At 48.7% G+C, this 16,708-nt stretch overlaps 1 protein-coding gene and 1 non-coding gene across 3 annotated transcripts in view; both read left to right on the plus strand.

The window, feature by feature from the left end:
• Nucleotides 1-16,708, plus strand: part of LOC8038552 — a 189,185-nt gene that overhangs the window by 135,948 nt on the left and 36,529 nt on the right. The window contains exon 1 of one of the 2 annotated variants that reach the window (XM_042292504.1): nucleotides 10,157-10,473. The exons of the other annotated variant lie outside the window; for it this stretch is intronic. Coding sequence (XP_042148438.1) covers nucleotides 10,465-10,473 — 9 coding nt within the window. The 5' untranslated portion in view covers nucleotides 10,157-10,464. Of the gene's footprint in view, nucleotides 1-10,156; nucleotides 10,474-16,708 lie in introns of those variants that run through there. 2 annotated transcript variants of the gene reach the window in all.
• Trnay-gua lies at nucleotides 9,183-9,257 on the plus strand. The gene has a single exon. It is a non-coding gene; the product is annotated as a tRNA-Tyr (tRNA).

Consider the following 16,708-nt stretch of genomic DNA (forward strand, 5'->3'; position numbering starts at 1 on the left):
TCAATAAAGGCAACGTGGGCGTTATTTTGTTTACATGCCACTACTAGAAGCTCGTTACATGGCACGTAAACAGCGTCTCGGTAAGGATCATGGCCCGCGCCCGAAGAGGGGGGGAGGGGAGCTCTGTCCCCCCCCCCCCCCCCCCCCCCCCTTCGCCTTTTCTGATCTCACCAGGGGAATGGACTTCCAGTTCTGTCAACACCCCCGCTTGCGAGACATTAAGATATTTTGCCGTAAACGAAATTGCTTTTGCATTTTTTTTTTTTTTTTTTTTTTTTTGTTCTGAAATGCGATTGTATAATTCAGCGTCGTGGATAGAGCGCACAGGTATGAGGGGCCTAAAGCTCGACTTACATGGCGCTATTTTTTCGTGCAATTTTTCGTGCGACTTTGGAGTTGCGACGCTCAACACCCCAGCCTCCAGCACGCTTTTTCCTGCGGCACGAGAGACGTTACACCTGCGAAATTGCACGCAAGAACGAACCAGGTTAGCCGGCCATCACTCGCAAACTTAAACAAAAACAAAGAAATGTATGTACTGCGCGACACTGTTGGCGCGCGAACAGGCAACCGCCGATCTTTTCTCTTCTCCTCCTAAAACCCTAAGCCGCGAGTGAAAGATAGACTCGTCATTCTGACTAATAGCGAGTTCGTTTCACACGCACTGGCACCGTTTGAGTTCTCTCCCAGAATGCATCGCACTCGCAGGGTGTTGCACGGAGAACTGGACTCAAACGAACACGCCAAATGCACCGAGTGCAGAAGACTGATGCTGCCGCCATCTATGTTGTAGAAAAGGTACCGACCTCAAACCAAAACTAGCGCCTTTCTGTTCGGAGTGATGGGTGGGAATGCTAGAGTGCAGTCGCTACCAACGTTTACCTAAAAACGTTGGTCGCTGCAACCTGTAGTTCATAGTTGCGACGACTTCGAGCAACTCGGCTGTCGTAGAGATAGTTACAGACGGGGTAAATTTCCGCGACCAGCTGTCTACAAAGCAGCTGGTTACGATCTTTTATTTCTTATAACCATTTACACTGAAGAAAACTGATGAGGTTGTCCGAGCAGAGGCTTGATCCGTTTGAGCAGAGTATTTTGCGTGAACCACTGAAAGGTTACGGCTTAAAACTAGACTGTTGGAATATCCAGCGAAACTTTTCGTGGGACTTTCGATGTCGATCGTCATTACAGGTGGATCAGATAATTAGCCTTGGCGAGGGCGTCGAGAACGAGAGCTTTTTCGGAGAAAATACGACGGGGCAAGTTAGCTGACGTAGGTAAATGTTAAACATGATAATGTTGCCCAAGCCTCGGGTAAAGCCACCAAGTTTAGCTTTCTCTGACGCATATTGGGCAGTCAGAGGTTTCTGCTTGGGGAGTTTTGTCGACAAATGTTCAATTTTTCACCCGCACACGGATGGTGATAAACATCTCGGGGCCGCTGATGCGTTTGTTCTGAGCATTTCTTTACACACTGGGATATTTCCGCGTCTGTACGGCAACAGAGCGACTTCAAACCACCAAGTAAAGCACGGTTTGTCAATTTCTTCCTTCATGAAATAGCAGACGCTCACAATTCAGGCTCGCGTTTTATTCCGTTGCCCGCGGGACGCGACTTCCATCAAAAAATCTACTTTTTTTTTTTTTTTTTTTGGTTTTGCGACACACCGTAGCAGACGAACCCTCGTCGTCTGCTTCCGCTCCTCGCCGGCCTCGCCGGAGCGAGGCATGACGGGATTGCATTCTGCAGCGCACTCTCGATTTTCTCGGTGCAGCGTGTGCATGCACGCGTGGGGTGCCGCCGCTGAAACGAACTCGGAGAGTGCAACCACTCGTGGAGTGCCGGCCGAAACGAACTCGCTTTACGCCGCGAGTGGGCACGCGTGGACACGAGTAGGGATGCCGCGAACTTTTTTCGAATCGAAGTTTCGATGATCGAATCAAGCGGTTCGAAAGGTTCGAAAGATTTCGATTTTTCGAATTTTCTGCATCGTAAAATTCGACAGAAGTCGAATTTTCGAACTTGTTGAGCTAAGAAGTTCGACGCTTTTCGAACCGTCGAACTTATTACGCTAAGATATTCGATCTTTTTCGAACTCTCGAACTTATTGCGCTGCAAAGTTCGATGCTTGTCGAACTTCCAAACTTGAGTGACCAAAAAATTCGATTAATTTCGAACTTTCGAACTTATTTATCAAGAAAATTCGAAAAGTTTCGAACTTTCGAATCCTGAAAAGTCAGAATTTCGACGAACTTCGAACTTTGAGGGTAAAAGTTCGACGCTCGTCGAACTTCGAAAGACCAGCGGACGGTTTCATTTGAATTCAAGTAGTGAGGTACATTCGTAGTTTTTTTTTTCTCGAACTTTTACACGCGGTGCTGCGTTCCTTACGAAAGACAATGACGTTTGTTTCAATGTTCTGGCATGCTTAGTTTTAAAGAAATAAATTTCTGAAGGGGCGAGGAAGGACGACGGGTTTTTGATGATTATCGTTTGTGCCAGATTTGAAGCGCGCTGTAGCCGAAGCTATTTGTGGTAGAGATGTTATACTTTTTTTAAGGATGATCTATGTATAGCCTAGGTAAGTGCCGTCTTAAGATGTGATTATTGTTATTCAACGTGAGTTTCGAAGAAATGTCCAAACATGTATCTACATGCAATTATGCCCTAAACTTGATATTTATTTTCATCTAAGTTGTTTGAGGTATCGCATTTAAATTAACATCACAGACAGTGCGTATCATTGCCATCTGCAGAATACAAAATAATGTATTTATTGTTTTTTCACGTTAAGGAATAAATTAACTCATGGGAGAAGATTTCTAATAGTGTTCAAGTTCAGCACGTCATTAAAAGAAAACTTTTTTTTTTTTTTCGCTTCACGATCCTGGGACGTGTTTCTTTTAGCCTGTACAAATTTAGGAAAAGAAACTTGTTTTGAAGTTCTGAACCTCTGAATGCGCAAGAATACAACACTTCCGGCGAATTCTTTATAGTTTTTATTTTCTCCAGCTTTTTATCCCCGCATTTATTCTCTCTTTTTTTTTTTTTTTTTTTTACTATTGGCACAGGTTGAAAAAAAAACGTAACTTTGAACTTCCGAACCACTAAGCATGTGACGAGTAGTGCCTTCTGACAACGAGTTTCTAACAATGACCATCTACGCAATCTTTTATGCAGTGAAGAGCGACAGTAGCTATACATATGCATAAATAATTTCAGATTAAAATAAGCTCGACCACGCCCTCTTTCCCCGTATTGTTTTCTTTAACAGTCCGAAATATCTGGAAGGGGGGAAGAAAACTGAAGCACCCCCCCCCCCCCCCCCCCGCTACCCTCTTACCCCCCGTTTTTCCTCTTTCGACGCCACTTGTAGGGTAGAACGCTTCTCGACCTCGAGTTGTGTCGGCTTTTTGCGAGGCGATTCCTCCGTCCCAGAAAATAAACCTCCAGGACAATTACAAACTTAACTTACTATATGCCAGCGTCACTCGGGCGGCGTTTGATCGGATTACTATCGGCGTGCAAGGGGTGGCGAGGTAGTTTGCCAGGTCGCTTCCAGGTTTTTCTGAGCCTCAACCTCCTGCTCGTCCCTGGCCGTTTCGAACTGGATGAGTCTCGTAAAACAGTGTGTTCGTGTGATCACTACTGCGTGATGCAGGTTAAAGACCCCCCCCCCCCCCCCGAGCTGGCGGTCACAATTACTGATCCATGGTCACACGTCACTCTGCACTGGCAAATATTCCAGCACATCCGGGACACTCTTCGTCTCATTTAATTGCCTGACCAACTTCGCAGAATCTAGATATCACACCCTAACTTTTCTAAACTTGATTCTGTGAAAACCAGTGAGTCGTGAAAACGTTATTTGAAACAAGCTGTGGAGGAACTTGAAAACCGGACTTCGAACTTTGAAAATTTGGACTAAAAAGAAATTCAAAATCTTCAAAGTTTTTTTTTTTTTTTTTCGAATTTAGCGTTAAAAGAGAATCGAAACCTTCGAACTTTTCGAACTTTATGCAGAAAGAAATTCGAAATCTTCGAATTGTTCGAACTTCATGTCTATAAAAATTCGAAGCGTTCGAAGTTGGCGAATTTTGTTTCCAAAGAATTTCGAAATCTTCGAATTTATCGAACCTGAAGTAAAAAAATATTCGAAATATTCGAATTCGAAATTTTAGAAACCGTGAAAGCTTCGACCTTTTCGAATTCGAAACTCCACTGTGATCGAAAGTTGCGAATTTTTCGAATTCGAACCTAGGTCGGTACGAAAATATCGAAATTTTTCGAAATCGAACCTCAGTTCGCTTCGAAAATATCGAAACCTTTCGAAATCGAACTTGGGGTGGTTCGCGACATCCCTAGACACGAGTGCCGTGAAACGGACTCGCTATAAGTTTGGCACGAAGATCCGGTGTAATCGGGTTTGATTAGATACGAGTTCGTTTCACACGCACTGGCACCGTTCGAGTTCTCTCCCAGAATGCATCGCACTCACAGAGTGTTGCACGGAAAACTGGACTCAAACGAGCTCGCCAAATGCACCGAGTGCAGAAGACTGATGCTGCCGCCATCTATGTTGTAGAAAAGGTACCGACTTCAAACCGAAACTAGCGCCTTTCTGTTCGGAGTGATGCGTGGGAATGCGAGAATGCAGTCGCTAACATCGTTTATCTACAAACGTTGGTCGCTGCAACCTGTAGTTCATAGTTGCGATGACTTCAAGCAGCTAGGCTGCCGTAGAGATAATTAGAGACTGCGTAAATTTCCGCAACCAGCTGTCTACAAAGCAAGTGGTTGCGATCTTTCAATTCTTATTACCGTTTACACTGAAGAAAACTGATGATGCAGTCCGAGCAGAAGCTTGATCCGTTTGAGCATGGTATTATGCGTGAACCACTGAAAGGGTACGGCTTAAAACTAGCCTGTTGGAATATCCAGCAAAACTGGGACTTTCGATTTGGGTTGTCATTATAGGTGGATTATATATTAGCCTTGGTGAGGGCGTCGAGAACGAGAGCTTTCTCGAACAAAATACGACGGGGCAAGTTAGCTGACGTAGGTAAATGTTAAACATGATGATGTTGCCCAATCCTCGGGTAAAGTCTCCATCTTTAGCTTTCTCTGATGCTTATTGGGCAGTCAGAGGTTTCTGCTGGGGGAGTTTTGTCGACAAATGTTAAATTTTTCACCCGCACACAGATGGTGATAGACATCTCGGGGGCCGCTGTTGGGTTTGTTCTGAGCATTTCTTTACACACTGGTGTATTTCAGCATTTGTACGGCAACAGAGCGATTTAAAACCTGCAAATAAATCACGGGTTGTCAATTGCTTCCTTCGTGAAATAGCAGACGCTCACAATTCAAGCTCGCGTTTGATTTTGTTGCCCGCGGAACGCGATTTCTATCAGAAAATCTACTTTTTTTTCCGTTCGGTTCCGCGACACATCGTAGCAGACGAACCCTTGTCGTCTGCTTCCGCTCCTCGCCGGCCCCACCGCCCCACCGGAGCGAGGCATGACGGGATTGCATTTTGGCGCACTCCCGATTTTCTCGGTGCAGCGAGTGCATGCACGCGTGGGGTGTCAGCGCTGAAACGAACTCGGAGAGTGCAACCACTCGTGGAGTGCCGGCCGAAACGAACCCGTTCCACGCTGCGAGTGGGCACGCGTGGGCACGAGTGCCGTGAAACGAACTCGCTATTAGATACGAGCTTGAGTGGCCACGATGTGTCACGTGTGTAAGTTGCCATTAAAGAAAGAGATAAAAGGGCCCGAGAAAGAGGAGTGTGGGGCTTTTGTTTTGGGGAAGGTGGGGGAGGAACGGCATGGCATGGTGGAACTATCGATACTGGACGGAACAAAGCGTCTCAAACAACTGGTGGAACTCTCCGGACTGGACGGAATAAAGTGGCTCAAACAACCGTGAAGATCCTCGTCACAGTTGTTCGAGGCACCTTGTTCCGTCCAGTCTGGATAGTTCCACCATGTCGTTCGTCCCCGCCACCCCAAAGCAAAAGCCCCCACGCTCCTCTTTTTCGGGCCCTTTTGTCTCCTTCTTTAATCGCAACCCACACACATGACACTTTGTGGCCACTCGAACTCGTATCTAATCAAATTCGATTACACCCGACCGCCATGCCAAACTTGCTTAGCTAAGCATGACACCGCCGCTGACACACAGCTAGTACATTACACAAACGACAGCGTGCAGACAGTAGAGAGTTTTAGGGAACCGTGTTTTCACATCCGAAACGGTACGATATGGGACCTCCGGTACGACCTGCGCATGTGCGAGCCTTCTGCGGTACCACATGCGCAGTTCCTACCGGAGGGCCCTTCGTAGCGTATCGGATGTGCAGAAACGATTCCCTAAAACTATTGCCTCAGGGGGGTTTTCTCTTGCAGCGTGACGGCGCATTGGTCGTACAAAAACTGCCTACAAACGTGTTTGAAGCAATGCAGGAAGCTCTTCGAAAATGCTCGAGGCCTGTCCGCAAATAATCCTGTCATTATGTTTGCAGCGAATAAAGTGTCTTTCGTACATTGTATAACAAGCAGTGCGACTGTGGCTTTATACTACTGTCATTCAAACTACTATGGTGGTGAAAAGTGCTCACTTAGTGCACTCACCTAAAAGGTGAAACATAATGCTCCCGACAACACCCTTTCGAAAGAAAAAAAAAATCACAGATGTCGTATTAGCGTTTACAGTGTCGTGCAGTGTACGATGCCGCACACAATGGACACCATTACGTCTCCCGTAAATGGGGATTTGGGTCTTGAGGTTTCCTTAATTAATTTAATTTTGTCGTCGGACAAATTCCCTCCCTCAAGCGTCGCGTTGCGCAGATCACCGTGATGACCTCTTTCCGTGCGTGGAGACTATTAAAAACAGATCAGACGATCGTTATATCCCCTCGCAGGTGCAGTTCCGAGTTTGCACTCCACGTGCCCTTGGACGCAAAATGGATCCTTCGTTGTCTCGTTCCTCGTTCGCACTGTGCTGTACAGCAGTGCATTATTGTAAGCTTCGTTTCCTCTCCCTCTCCCGCCCCCCCCCCCCCTTTTTTTTATTTTGCTATTAATTTTGTTGAGCTGACGATGGATGCATTCTGAATCGGGGCATAATTTCGGCCCCAGTCAGTTCTCGACGCAGCGACTCAGAGCTGACCGTTAGGCGACCCACGATCGATCAGCCTTTAATTGTAATCTAATGCAGCTGACCGTTCGTCGTCTCCGACCGGCCAGACACCTCGAAGCATCCGGGTCTCTGTTGTATCGTTTTTGGCGCTTGAGATTTGTTGGACTTGTGCGCGCGCTTGACGTCTTTTATTTTGTTCGCTTATTTTTTCGCTGAACGTCGCGTGATGCGCGAAGACAGGCTCGTGATCGGGAGGTTGCACCTCGCACTTCCGCTTCATTTCTCGTCAGATGTCGACAGTCAATAAAACTCGCCGAAATAAAAAAAAAAAAAAAGTTGTTGCGATAGAAACCAGTTTGGCACACGGAGAGGACCCCTGGATGCAGTCGGATATGTTGACTGCCACGGTGCACCTGGTGCCGCAATGTGTAAACCCATCAAGTTGATTTATCCAACTGGATACGTACGGTAAACAGGACCTGTTTGGTGTGGGAGGCATACAGCTTATCTATTCAGTGGAGATCACTGCTCATCGCTACCCTTGTGGTGTGTCTCGCACGCTACATTTCATAGAGCGCTATGTACTGACAACAACAACGACACACTTTACTAAATTGCTGCCTTTTTGTAGTCCCTTTAAAGCTAGAATTGCATGAGGCGTGCAGCGTCATCACTCAAAGGGTCAGCAAGCGACGTATTAGTTGTGTTGTACCGCGTCCCTTTGTGTGCGTATAGTCCTTGTATCGTTTTACACCCCTTCGATGTGGTTTTGTGGTGGCAGGTTTATGTCCACTGCCTTGCCCGCAATCTGAACCCACCAGTATATATATAAAAGAAAAGTAAGTACAAAAAGTGAGATATATTTTTGGCATGAGATCCTTAAAGCGTTTACTGCAGGATACATTTTGCCCGTATATTATAGCCGCACCGTACCGTGAGACGACATGCCGCTCCGTGGAGATTGCGCACGCTTGGTTATAGAGCAGCGCTGAGAAACACTGGACCCAGTTTGTCTTTGATGCTCGCCGGCCGACACTTGGCAGAGTGCGACACCCCGTTCACTTTCCTGACCTCATACACAGAATCGATGGAGAAAAGAAAAAAAAAAGTTATTCCTCGCCCTGACCTTTACGTTGAATGAAGACCGATCGGTAGCGGTAACCATGGCTGCCGTAGGTCTGTTGTGTCTGTTGATGAAACGCCCATTGTCTGCCGTGCACGACCGTTGCGCCGTCTCGCGCACTTGCGATTGTTTCGTTGTTTTGTTGTTTTTTTTTTGACGCGACACTGCTTGGTTTTGTGTTCAGTGTATGATCTATGGCAGTCGACTAATTCGATATGATTGTCCTTTTATGAGTCGTTTAATGATTGCGATGGATAGGGTCGGGGCGCATTATGTCTTGGGAAACTGCGGGGCTTCGGCTTGCGTTTCATCTGCGAGAGGCGTGAACTTAGGGGCTAATCTTGATTTCGTGTAATAATAATAATAATAATAATAACGATAAAGCTCTCTTCTAAACAGGTATTCCATTTGCTAACTCGTAGCGTCATGTGGAGATGAATAGCATCCCCTCAAGCAATTACCATAGTTATTCGTGTATGCCGAAGTGAAATCCTCTATGTCAAAATAGGACGTGATTTGTGACAAAGGGGGGGGGAGGGGGGGGGGGGGGGGGGGGGGCACCGGAGGCCCTGTTAAGCGCTGATTTGTGGGGCACCTGAAAGCTTAAAATGACTGCAATAATGAGTTTGTGACTGCCTTTCTGCCCCCTCGTTTGATCACATTCAATATATTTTGTTTCTTTTGATACCTGGTTCGATACCAGGACCGGGCGGATGTTTTCGGTGGCGCACCGGTCACCTAGCTTTGTTTGGAGATTTGTGCTTGTCCTTTGTCCCCTTTCTCCGGGGATATTTTCGTCATCCTTGTCCAGCTCGCTTGCACCTTTGCATTAATTGCATTATCATCATAACCTTAAAATACAGGCCGTTCACCCTTCTGTTAGACTGGTGGCAGCTGATAAAACCCGTTTGCTCTGCTCTTGGTTAGCTCAGTTGGTAGAGCGCTCCACTGTAAATGGAGAGGTCCCTGGCTCGATACCAGGACCAGGCGTACTTTTTCGGGCGCTGATCAGTCACCTAGCTGTGTTTGGAGACTTGTGGTTTTCCTTTGTTCCCCTTTTCCAGTGATCATTTTCGTCGTTCGCTATTTTGTTTGTTCTTGAACCACGTATTGATCTACCAGCTAACCTCTATGGGATTTCTTCGTTTTTCATTCTTGTATATCTATTTCTGCCCTGTTGATACTTCACTAAGACCGTGAAACGTGGTTTGAATACTTTTACTCGCCGCCGGATTACACTTTCGTCCCCGCGAATGTGCGCCGACACGACGAACCAGTTGGAACTTGGGAGAAGCGCCTCCCCCTACGCTCCCTCCTAGGGAGGCTGTAGTGAGGGTGGGCGCAACTCAAAACCTGGAGAGCGTTTGCAATTTAATGGCGGCGCCAGAGGGAGAGGATTCGAGAAAGGATATGCGCCAGTGTTGCCTGCACGAGAGCAGGCGCCCGCTCTGTTGCAACTCTGTTGCTCCATGCGCCTTTCCTCCTCTCGCCTCCCATTGCAAGCAACGAGCGCCTTGGCGCAGCCTCTCTCGCTTTCTTCTCGCTCCGAGAATTGCAAACGTCGAGCGGAGAAAGCAAAGTTGCCAGACAAGCAGCAACGTCCAGGATGGCGGAATTTACCATTTTTCGCGTTAAAAAAATACTTAACCTATCGCAACAAAACTGGTGGCTATGGAAAAGTAATCATTTATACCTTGTGTAAATTATTCAAGCACCTTAATGGGCTTTTATGACCCGAGTTAGGAAAGAAAACGACCCTTTGCCCCATAGACTCCCAGCAAAATTTAGCAATTAAATGGCGTCCATGTCCCGTGATCGCCGATCTAGCAGTTGCACCCACCCTCACTTGAGCCTCCCTACTCCCTCCAAGCGATCGCAGCTCACCAAGCGGTGACGGCCCGCGGCGGGGCGCGCGGAGCAACTTCCCTTTCACTCGCCGCCGGCGCGGTAGCGGGCATCATCAGTGGCGCGAACGCGGCGGCACGCACGCACTCCTCGCACTGACTCATCGTGCGTCAAGCTGGCAAGCCGTCCGTCGTGAACGTGCTTCCCTAGCGGTGCGCGCTTCATCTGGTGACGTTACTTCGACCACCGGATTATCGGGACCCGGATCACGGCGCTAGGAGCCCGGGGTTAGTGCCTCGGGTCTCAAACTTGGATTACGGCCTGGCATGCTGGGAGACGGCCCAGCGCTGCGATGGCATCGGTGAGTACGGCGCCGCGCCGCCGGCTTTTGCGTCGCGGGAGGCGTAAAGAGTCAGCTGCCGCCGCTGTCGATTTGACGTTCGCTGGCCTTTATTTCTCTGCGTACTCGGCGGCTGGAGCCTGGAGGGAAAACAAGAATATCCGTGGCGACGTCTCGACGTGTGCAATCGCGAAATGGAGTGATTTAGTGGTCCAACTTAGGTAAATGTTTTTTTTTTCTCTCCTTTATTTTTTTTTTTTACGTTTTTTTTTTGTTTAGTTTTCCGATTGGATGGCGACACTCATCCGTGTGATTAGGGTCAAAAGTTCCCTTAACGTTTTGTGTATTTATTTATTTATTTATTTTTTCATTGTGGCGCGATTGAGGGCGTGTTAAGTTCCTTTCGTTCAATTCAATCGTCGAATGGGACCAGAACTGCATGATTCTTCATCCCCTGATCTCGGGCTTTCTCAATGTTGGTCACGCCTTTTTTTGCTTTTGAGCTTGTAGAAACTTTGCTTTCGATGATGCAAGTCCTATTTGCAGCAGATTTTTCTTCTTTTTTTTTTTTCGCAGAGTGTACCGGCCTTTCACGATATGTCGTTCTCCTCGCAATCGCTTAGTTTGTGACGACTTCAAAAATATCGCGGAAAATTGATCCCGCGAATACATATATCACCCCGTGGAAACGACTACATAGCATATATTCTCTCTATTATCGCAAAATGTTGTGCCCGCGAAATACTTCTGAAACCCATGGGCCATGGTTCACAAAATTCGCGAAATATTGAGCCTTCAAAAATAAAGTCTTTTACATTTCTTTTTTTTTTTTTTTTTTTTATTCGCGGTTTGCCCGTCATGATCTGACATCTTCGCTGAAAGTAACCGCAGCAGCGATCGCACGAGTTGAAGCTTCGTTGACCGCGCCCCGCACCGACCCCTCGCGTCGTTGCAGACGATTACGCAAAACTTGCGGGCTGATGGATCAGAAAATAAGATCACCGGCCGTCCTTGAGACGTTATACTGAACTGCCGGCATCACTAATTAGTTCTCTGGTCGCGACGACTCCCATCGCTGAATCAGACGGGAGATGTACGGTGTACGTGATATCGCGACACACTGGCGCTTGTCCTAGCAGGTCCGTTTTCAGGGCGACACCCACAGTCAACAAAGGGAGCTTCCTTTCACAACACAGCGGGTGTGAAGAGCGCGGGAGCGCTAGAAAAACGTGACCATTTGACGTAAGAAGCTGCTTGCGATGGGGGGACAAATTTTGTGCCCCGTCACGTTCGCCAACAAGAAGCGACAGCTCTGGGTCGCACGACGGGACAATAGGCAGGTTGCTCGCGCGTCGTTTTGTTTACACGAGCCGGCGAGTGTTGATTGTTCTTTGCCCGGGAGCGCCATCCGCTGGAAGATGAGGCGCTGACAGGGACGCGCTTGGGTGTGTTGACTTGCCGGTTGGACATTTTGTGACGCACTCACAACCTCATAGCATGGTCTAGCGAGCAGTGTCATGCAACGGTTCGTGATGCGACGACGTTTTAGAGTGAATTGTTCTTGGCAAGCTATTGCTTTGGAGAAAGAAAAAAAAATACATCGGGACATTTTTATTTGGGATCTGACTCATTCAGGCATTGTCTGTGACCTTCCTTTCTTTTCAACGCGGAAAAGCAGCTCTTTCGGGGGTCACGAACGCGTCATGAGTGGACACGTGCATTCGCGTGGAAACTAAACCGAAATGTTTGATAAGGCCAGCTTAGATCTTGGGCCGGGGCCACGCGGGAAGGAGCCTCAATTTTCTTCTGTCCCGCCTGTCCCCGAGCTGGACATTTCGTTCAGTTTTACCGAGGCAATATCCACGAGCATTTTAACCTTCCCTTTATCGTCTCTACTGGAATCCACCCTTCCATCTTCCCCGGCGTAACCCAGGGCCCTAGGTAAAGCTGGCAACATCGAGTCGGCCGCCAGGGTGGCTGACTCGATGTTGCCAGTCGTGACTTCTTTTGTACAAGTAATATTGTTGGCAACATTCTGGAGATGCGAACACGCGATTCTGTTACAAATAACCGGCTTCGAGGACTTGGTCGTTGCCTTCCGCCGTGCTTTGGTTTCCTGTGCACGCTCCAGGCTCATGAGACGCCGATATTAGGCTTGCTCCGGAGGCGGGACTGCTGAAACTCCTCCCCTCTGGCGCTGCTCATCTTCGAACCGAAGAATAGGGTCGTCTGGAGCCACGAGATAATCCGTCGTTGAATGCCCCATCGTCCCTTTGTACGATGTGACGTTGGCAATATCGTGCCCCCCCCCCCACCCCCCCCCCCCCCCCCCCCACCCCCGCTTTGTTTCCGGGCAAAGCTCAACGGAACCACCCGGCGGCGACGCTCAAAGCCGTGCACCTGTGGCGGTCGGACTGGTCCTCTCCCTCAACAGCGAAATGCAAAATGAAGGGATCGGCTTGTGGGGTTGAAACGGCCCCGCCATCGCGCAGGAGTCGCGCGCGTTGCCAACTCGGCCAATATTTGGGGGCCAGTTTTGACTTCCGCGGTATTCAATCGATTTCTGGCGTTCCCTCGATAGCCTTTCGAGCACTCGAGGCTGCAGGCGTAACTCTAGAGGCGACGGCGTGTCTGTTCGTTGCGCCGCTTGGCGTCGCGGCATTGATAACGCCAACGAAGAGACGTTTTCCCTTCGAACTTTCAGGTTATCAGTATACCGCGAGTCACGGGAATCAAAACATGCCCCATACACGCCGTCAATCACAATGTCCCGCTTGTAACGGATTCCGCAACGAATGTAAACAGGACGATCTTGCCCCGACCCTACTTAGAATTGACCTTTATGCGCCTCTGTGATGACATCGCGGTCAACGCTGCCGAATGATTTTTTTTTCCCGCCACTGTCACGATGCAACGTGATTGTTTTGCGTCGCGGTAAACCAGGATCGATCGCGTTGCGAAACGTGTTTTCGTAATCCGCTCGACCCAGAGGGGAACAGGAAATGTCGTCGAACAATGGTCCTTCCTCCCCTTTACATACCTTATTGAATCTCTAGATCGCTGCCTTGTGTCGGCCCGTCTCCTTGGAGGAAAGCGACATCGACGGCAGCGCCTGCTTGCCCCGCACAAGCTCGTTGCAATGGGACCCGGCAGGGTAGTATTATGTATATAACAACTGTATCGCGGTACTCGCAACACGCCGCGCACTAATTACTCGGTTCTGTAAATGGAACTTGGCCAGGGACTGCACTGTTGACACATTTACACCAGGCATGTAGCCAAGGGGGGTGGGGGGGGGGGGGGGGGGCATGGTCCCCCCCCCCCTCCCCGAAATCTTCCATTTTGCTAGGACCTTCTTTCCCCCCCTCTCATACATCATTTTGTCATGGGCGGGCTCCCCCCGAAACAAAATCCTGGCTACGTGCCTGATTTACACCCATAAAAGTGTTCCGAAGTGTATATGACCCGCGCTCCCCTTACCCAACAAAGAAAAAAAAAAAAAAGGAAAGCTGGCATTGAAACAGTCAGCATTATCATTATAAACAGAGTAATTGTGTTGTTTGTAAGTTTAGGCACGGGTGGTTAGTCAGCCCCGGCGGGCGTCTGGTCTCTGGTGTCTCTATATTGTTGTAGACGAGAAATTTAACCATTGCGGTACCACCGCTAGCCTGAAACCTTTAACGTACGTCGCGCAGTGGCGATTCACGACCGAGCACGCCGGTGCAGGCTCATTCGGATCAAAACGGTGCAGGGTTGGCGGATCAAAACCAGCACCCCTGTGTCCTGCATCGTGCTTCGAGCGGCGCTGAGTTGACACACTCTGCCGCCGATCCCCTCCAATTAATTACTGTACTGCGAGCCTCAAGCGCCCATACTTGTCATTGTCGACGTACTTCGCGCCTCGTGGCTATTCACTATTTCGATGTTTACAAACTCGGCTTATAGTGATCTCCACAGCTCAGCACGCTCGTGTGCGTCGGTCGCTTGAGAATGTCGGCAGAGCGCCCGCGAAAACGTTGGAAATGGCTTTGACCCGAACAAGTGCTTTACGGTGTTCTGCGCAGCGTTCTACAACGACGCTTCTAGCAGCTGCCGGATTTTGTGCGTTGTTGCGTTTAGCGCTTTCCAGAGCTCGCACGAACAACTGGAATGCGTTATGGCCGCGTGGTCGTGGTTATGGCTAGCGATTTCGCGAACTTTTGTAGGTCCTCGACGGAATCGGGCGAAGTTTTCAACGTGTAGAAACGTTCGACGAAGTTTGACTTTTGAGCAAATTTGCCCGACTTTTACACAAAGCTCTCAAATTTTTGAGAGGCCACTAATTTACTTAAATTTATATTTCGTAAAAGGATTTCTCATGTTTACGGAATATAAGAGCTTAGATAGGTGCTTTTAATTCCTTATAAAGTTATACTGTAAACGACTTCAGTTTCCCGGGCTCATAATTTCGCGAATTTCGGTAAGTAAATTTCAAGAAATATTTCACCCACACAAAATTCCGCGATTGGGAGTGGTATCATATATGTTATTGGTTACCGAGGAGCGATATGTTCGCGTGAACAATATTTCGCCATATTTTTTTCAGGTAGCGAAATTCGCCAAACATTAAGTCTTCGCATAAGTTAACTCATTAGCAGTATTTCGTGTATTAATGTGGAACACTATGCTCAAGAAATATTGCACTTTTCCCCCGCCGAGTGTCGGAGGAAGATGTTTCGACTTTCGCGCATGCGCATATTAGTCGAACTTTGCGTTAAAAAGGTCGAAAAAGTCGAACCTGGTCGAAAGCGACCTTCGGGCAGGTTCGGGAGATCCCTCGTTTATCCACCAGTTCAAACCTCAGGCTACGGTTGCCTGGATTGCGTCTCAGAGTGGTGTGTGTTCAGCGTCCTATGCTGGCAATACAATAAAAGCTGTTCCGAACTTGGCAACAAATGGCGTCACACAAGCCGGAGCGTCACGCTGTCGGACGTCACGATCCTGGCGGTTGGTCGTAGAAATGCTGTCGAAAAGCACGAGTTAAGGCCTGTCCAAACAGGATACTACAAAACTCACGACTCCGACAAATCGTGCCGCGCTCCGCTTCCGGCCTTCGGGGGGAAATTTCCCTCCGTCAAAGCCTGCCGGGGGGAAGCTTCCCCCCGTCAAATCTCCCCCTCGCTTCCTCCACGGCGGCCTTGCTCTGCTCATCACGTGGGTCCGGAAAGCCACTCACACGCTCTGTTGGCTGTCGGTCAATCGCTCAAGGCCTCCGCCGTTTTTCAAGTCCCGAAAACGGGAAAGGGACGATTAGAGTGTGAGGGCAAGCACGCGTGAGGGCCAGGCGAGCGCGCGTATTATCCAAGGTCGTGTCATCTTCCAGCAGTTCTGTGGATTGGATTGGATTCCCGCGGCTCTTGTTCCTAACGTACCTTGTATAGACAAACAAACCTGGTTGGTTTGGAGTTTAATAAAATAAATGATATATTCTTAAGTTCTCAGTGTTTCTACATACAACTAAAAGTCTCACTGTTGCGCACTTTATTTATTTATTTATTTTTTTGTTTTCGAACCAAGAACGTGGATTTCGACAAAGAAAGCTGAGCCAGGGCGGCCGAAACGCATCCTTCGACGCAGGAATGTCCCAAATCCACCCGAAGCCTTGGCCTTCGAGCCGAGGCGACGGCGGTACGCGAGGGCGTTGGCGAGGTGAGCCAGACGAAGGTGGCGTGTGACGTCAAATCTGACGAGCACCGACGTCAGAGAAAAGTGGAGGAGGCGAGGACAGCAGTCGTGATCGTAAAAATTTTCATGACTCCTGCAAACATTCTCACGACTCCGACAAATCGTAAAACTAGAAGCGTCCGCTTCAATTTTCACGATTGGTCGGAGTGGTGCGTTTTGTAGTGTCCTGTTTGAACACCCCTTGAATGGGAGTGTCGCTGTCGTTGCGGCGTCCCAACTTCCCGGCTGCCGAAGCTTTCGTGGTCTGTCAAGCTGGAGAGCGACCTGCAGCAGAACATGCAGGCGTCCGTCACGGCCACCACCGCTGCTGTAGACACCGCTAGGATCGCCGCCGGCGACAGCGTGACACTTCTATAAAACCATCAATCAAAAATCGCAAAAAAAAAATTTTTTTTTGTTACAGCGGAGCTTTTAAGGGTTAGTTTCCCCAGGATCGTGTCCGGTACCAAACAAATGTCGACATCCGTGGCCGACACAACACTCTGGTTGCCGCCGTCGCTCATAGATGGCGGTAGCTGTCCAGAGTGTTGTG

The sequence above is a fragment of the Ixodes scapularis genome, unplaced genomic scaffold, assembly GCF_016920785.2.
Source record: "Ixodes scapularis isolate PalLabHiFi unplaced genomic scaffold, ASM1692078v2 PGA_scaffold3__209_contigs__length_174095766, whole genome shotgun sequence".
NCBI classification, from domain to species: Eukaryota; Metazoa; Arthropoda; class Arachnida; order Ixodida; family Ixodidae; genus Ixodes; species Ixodes scapularis.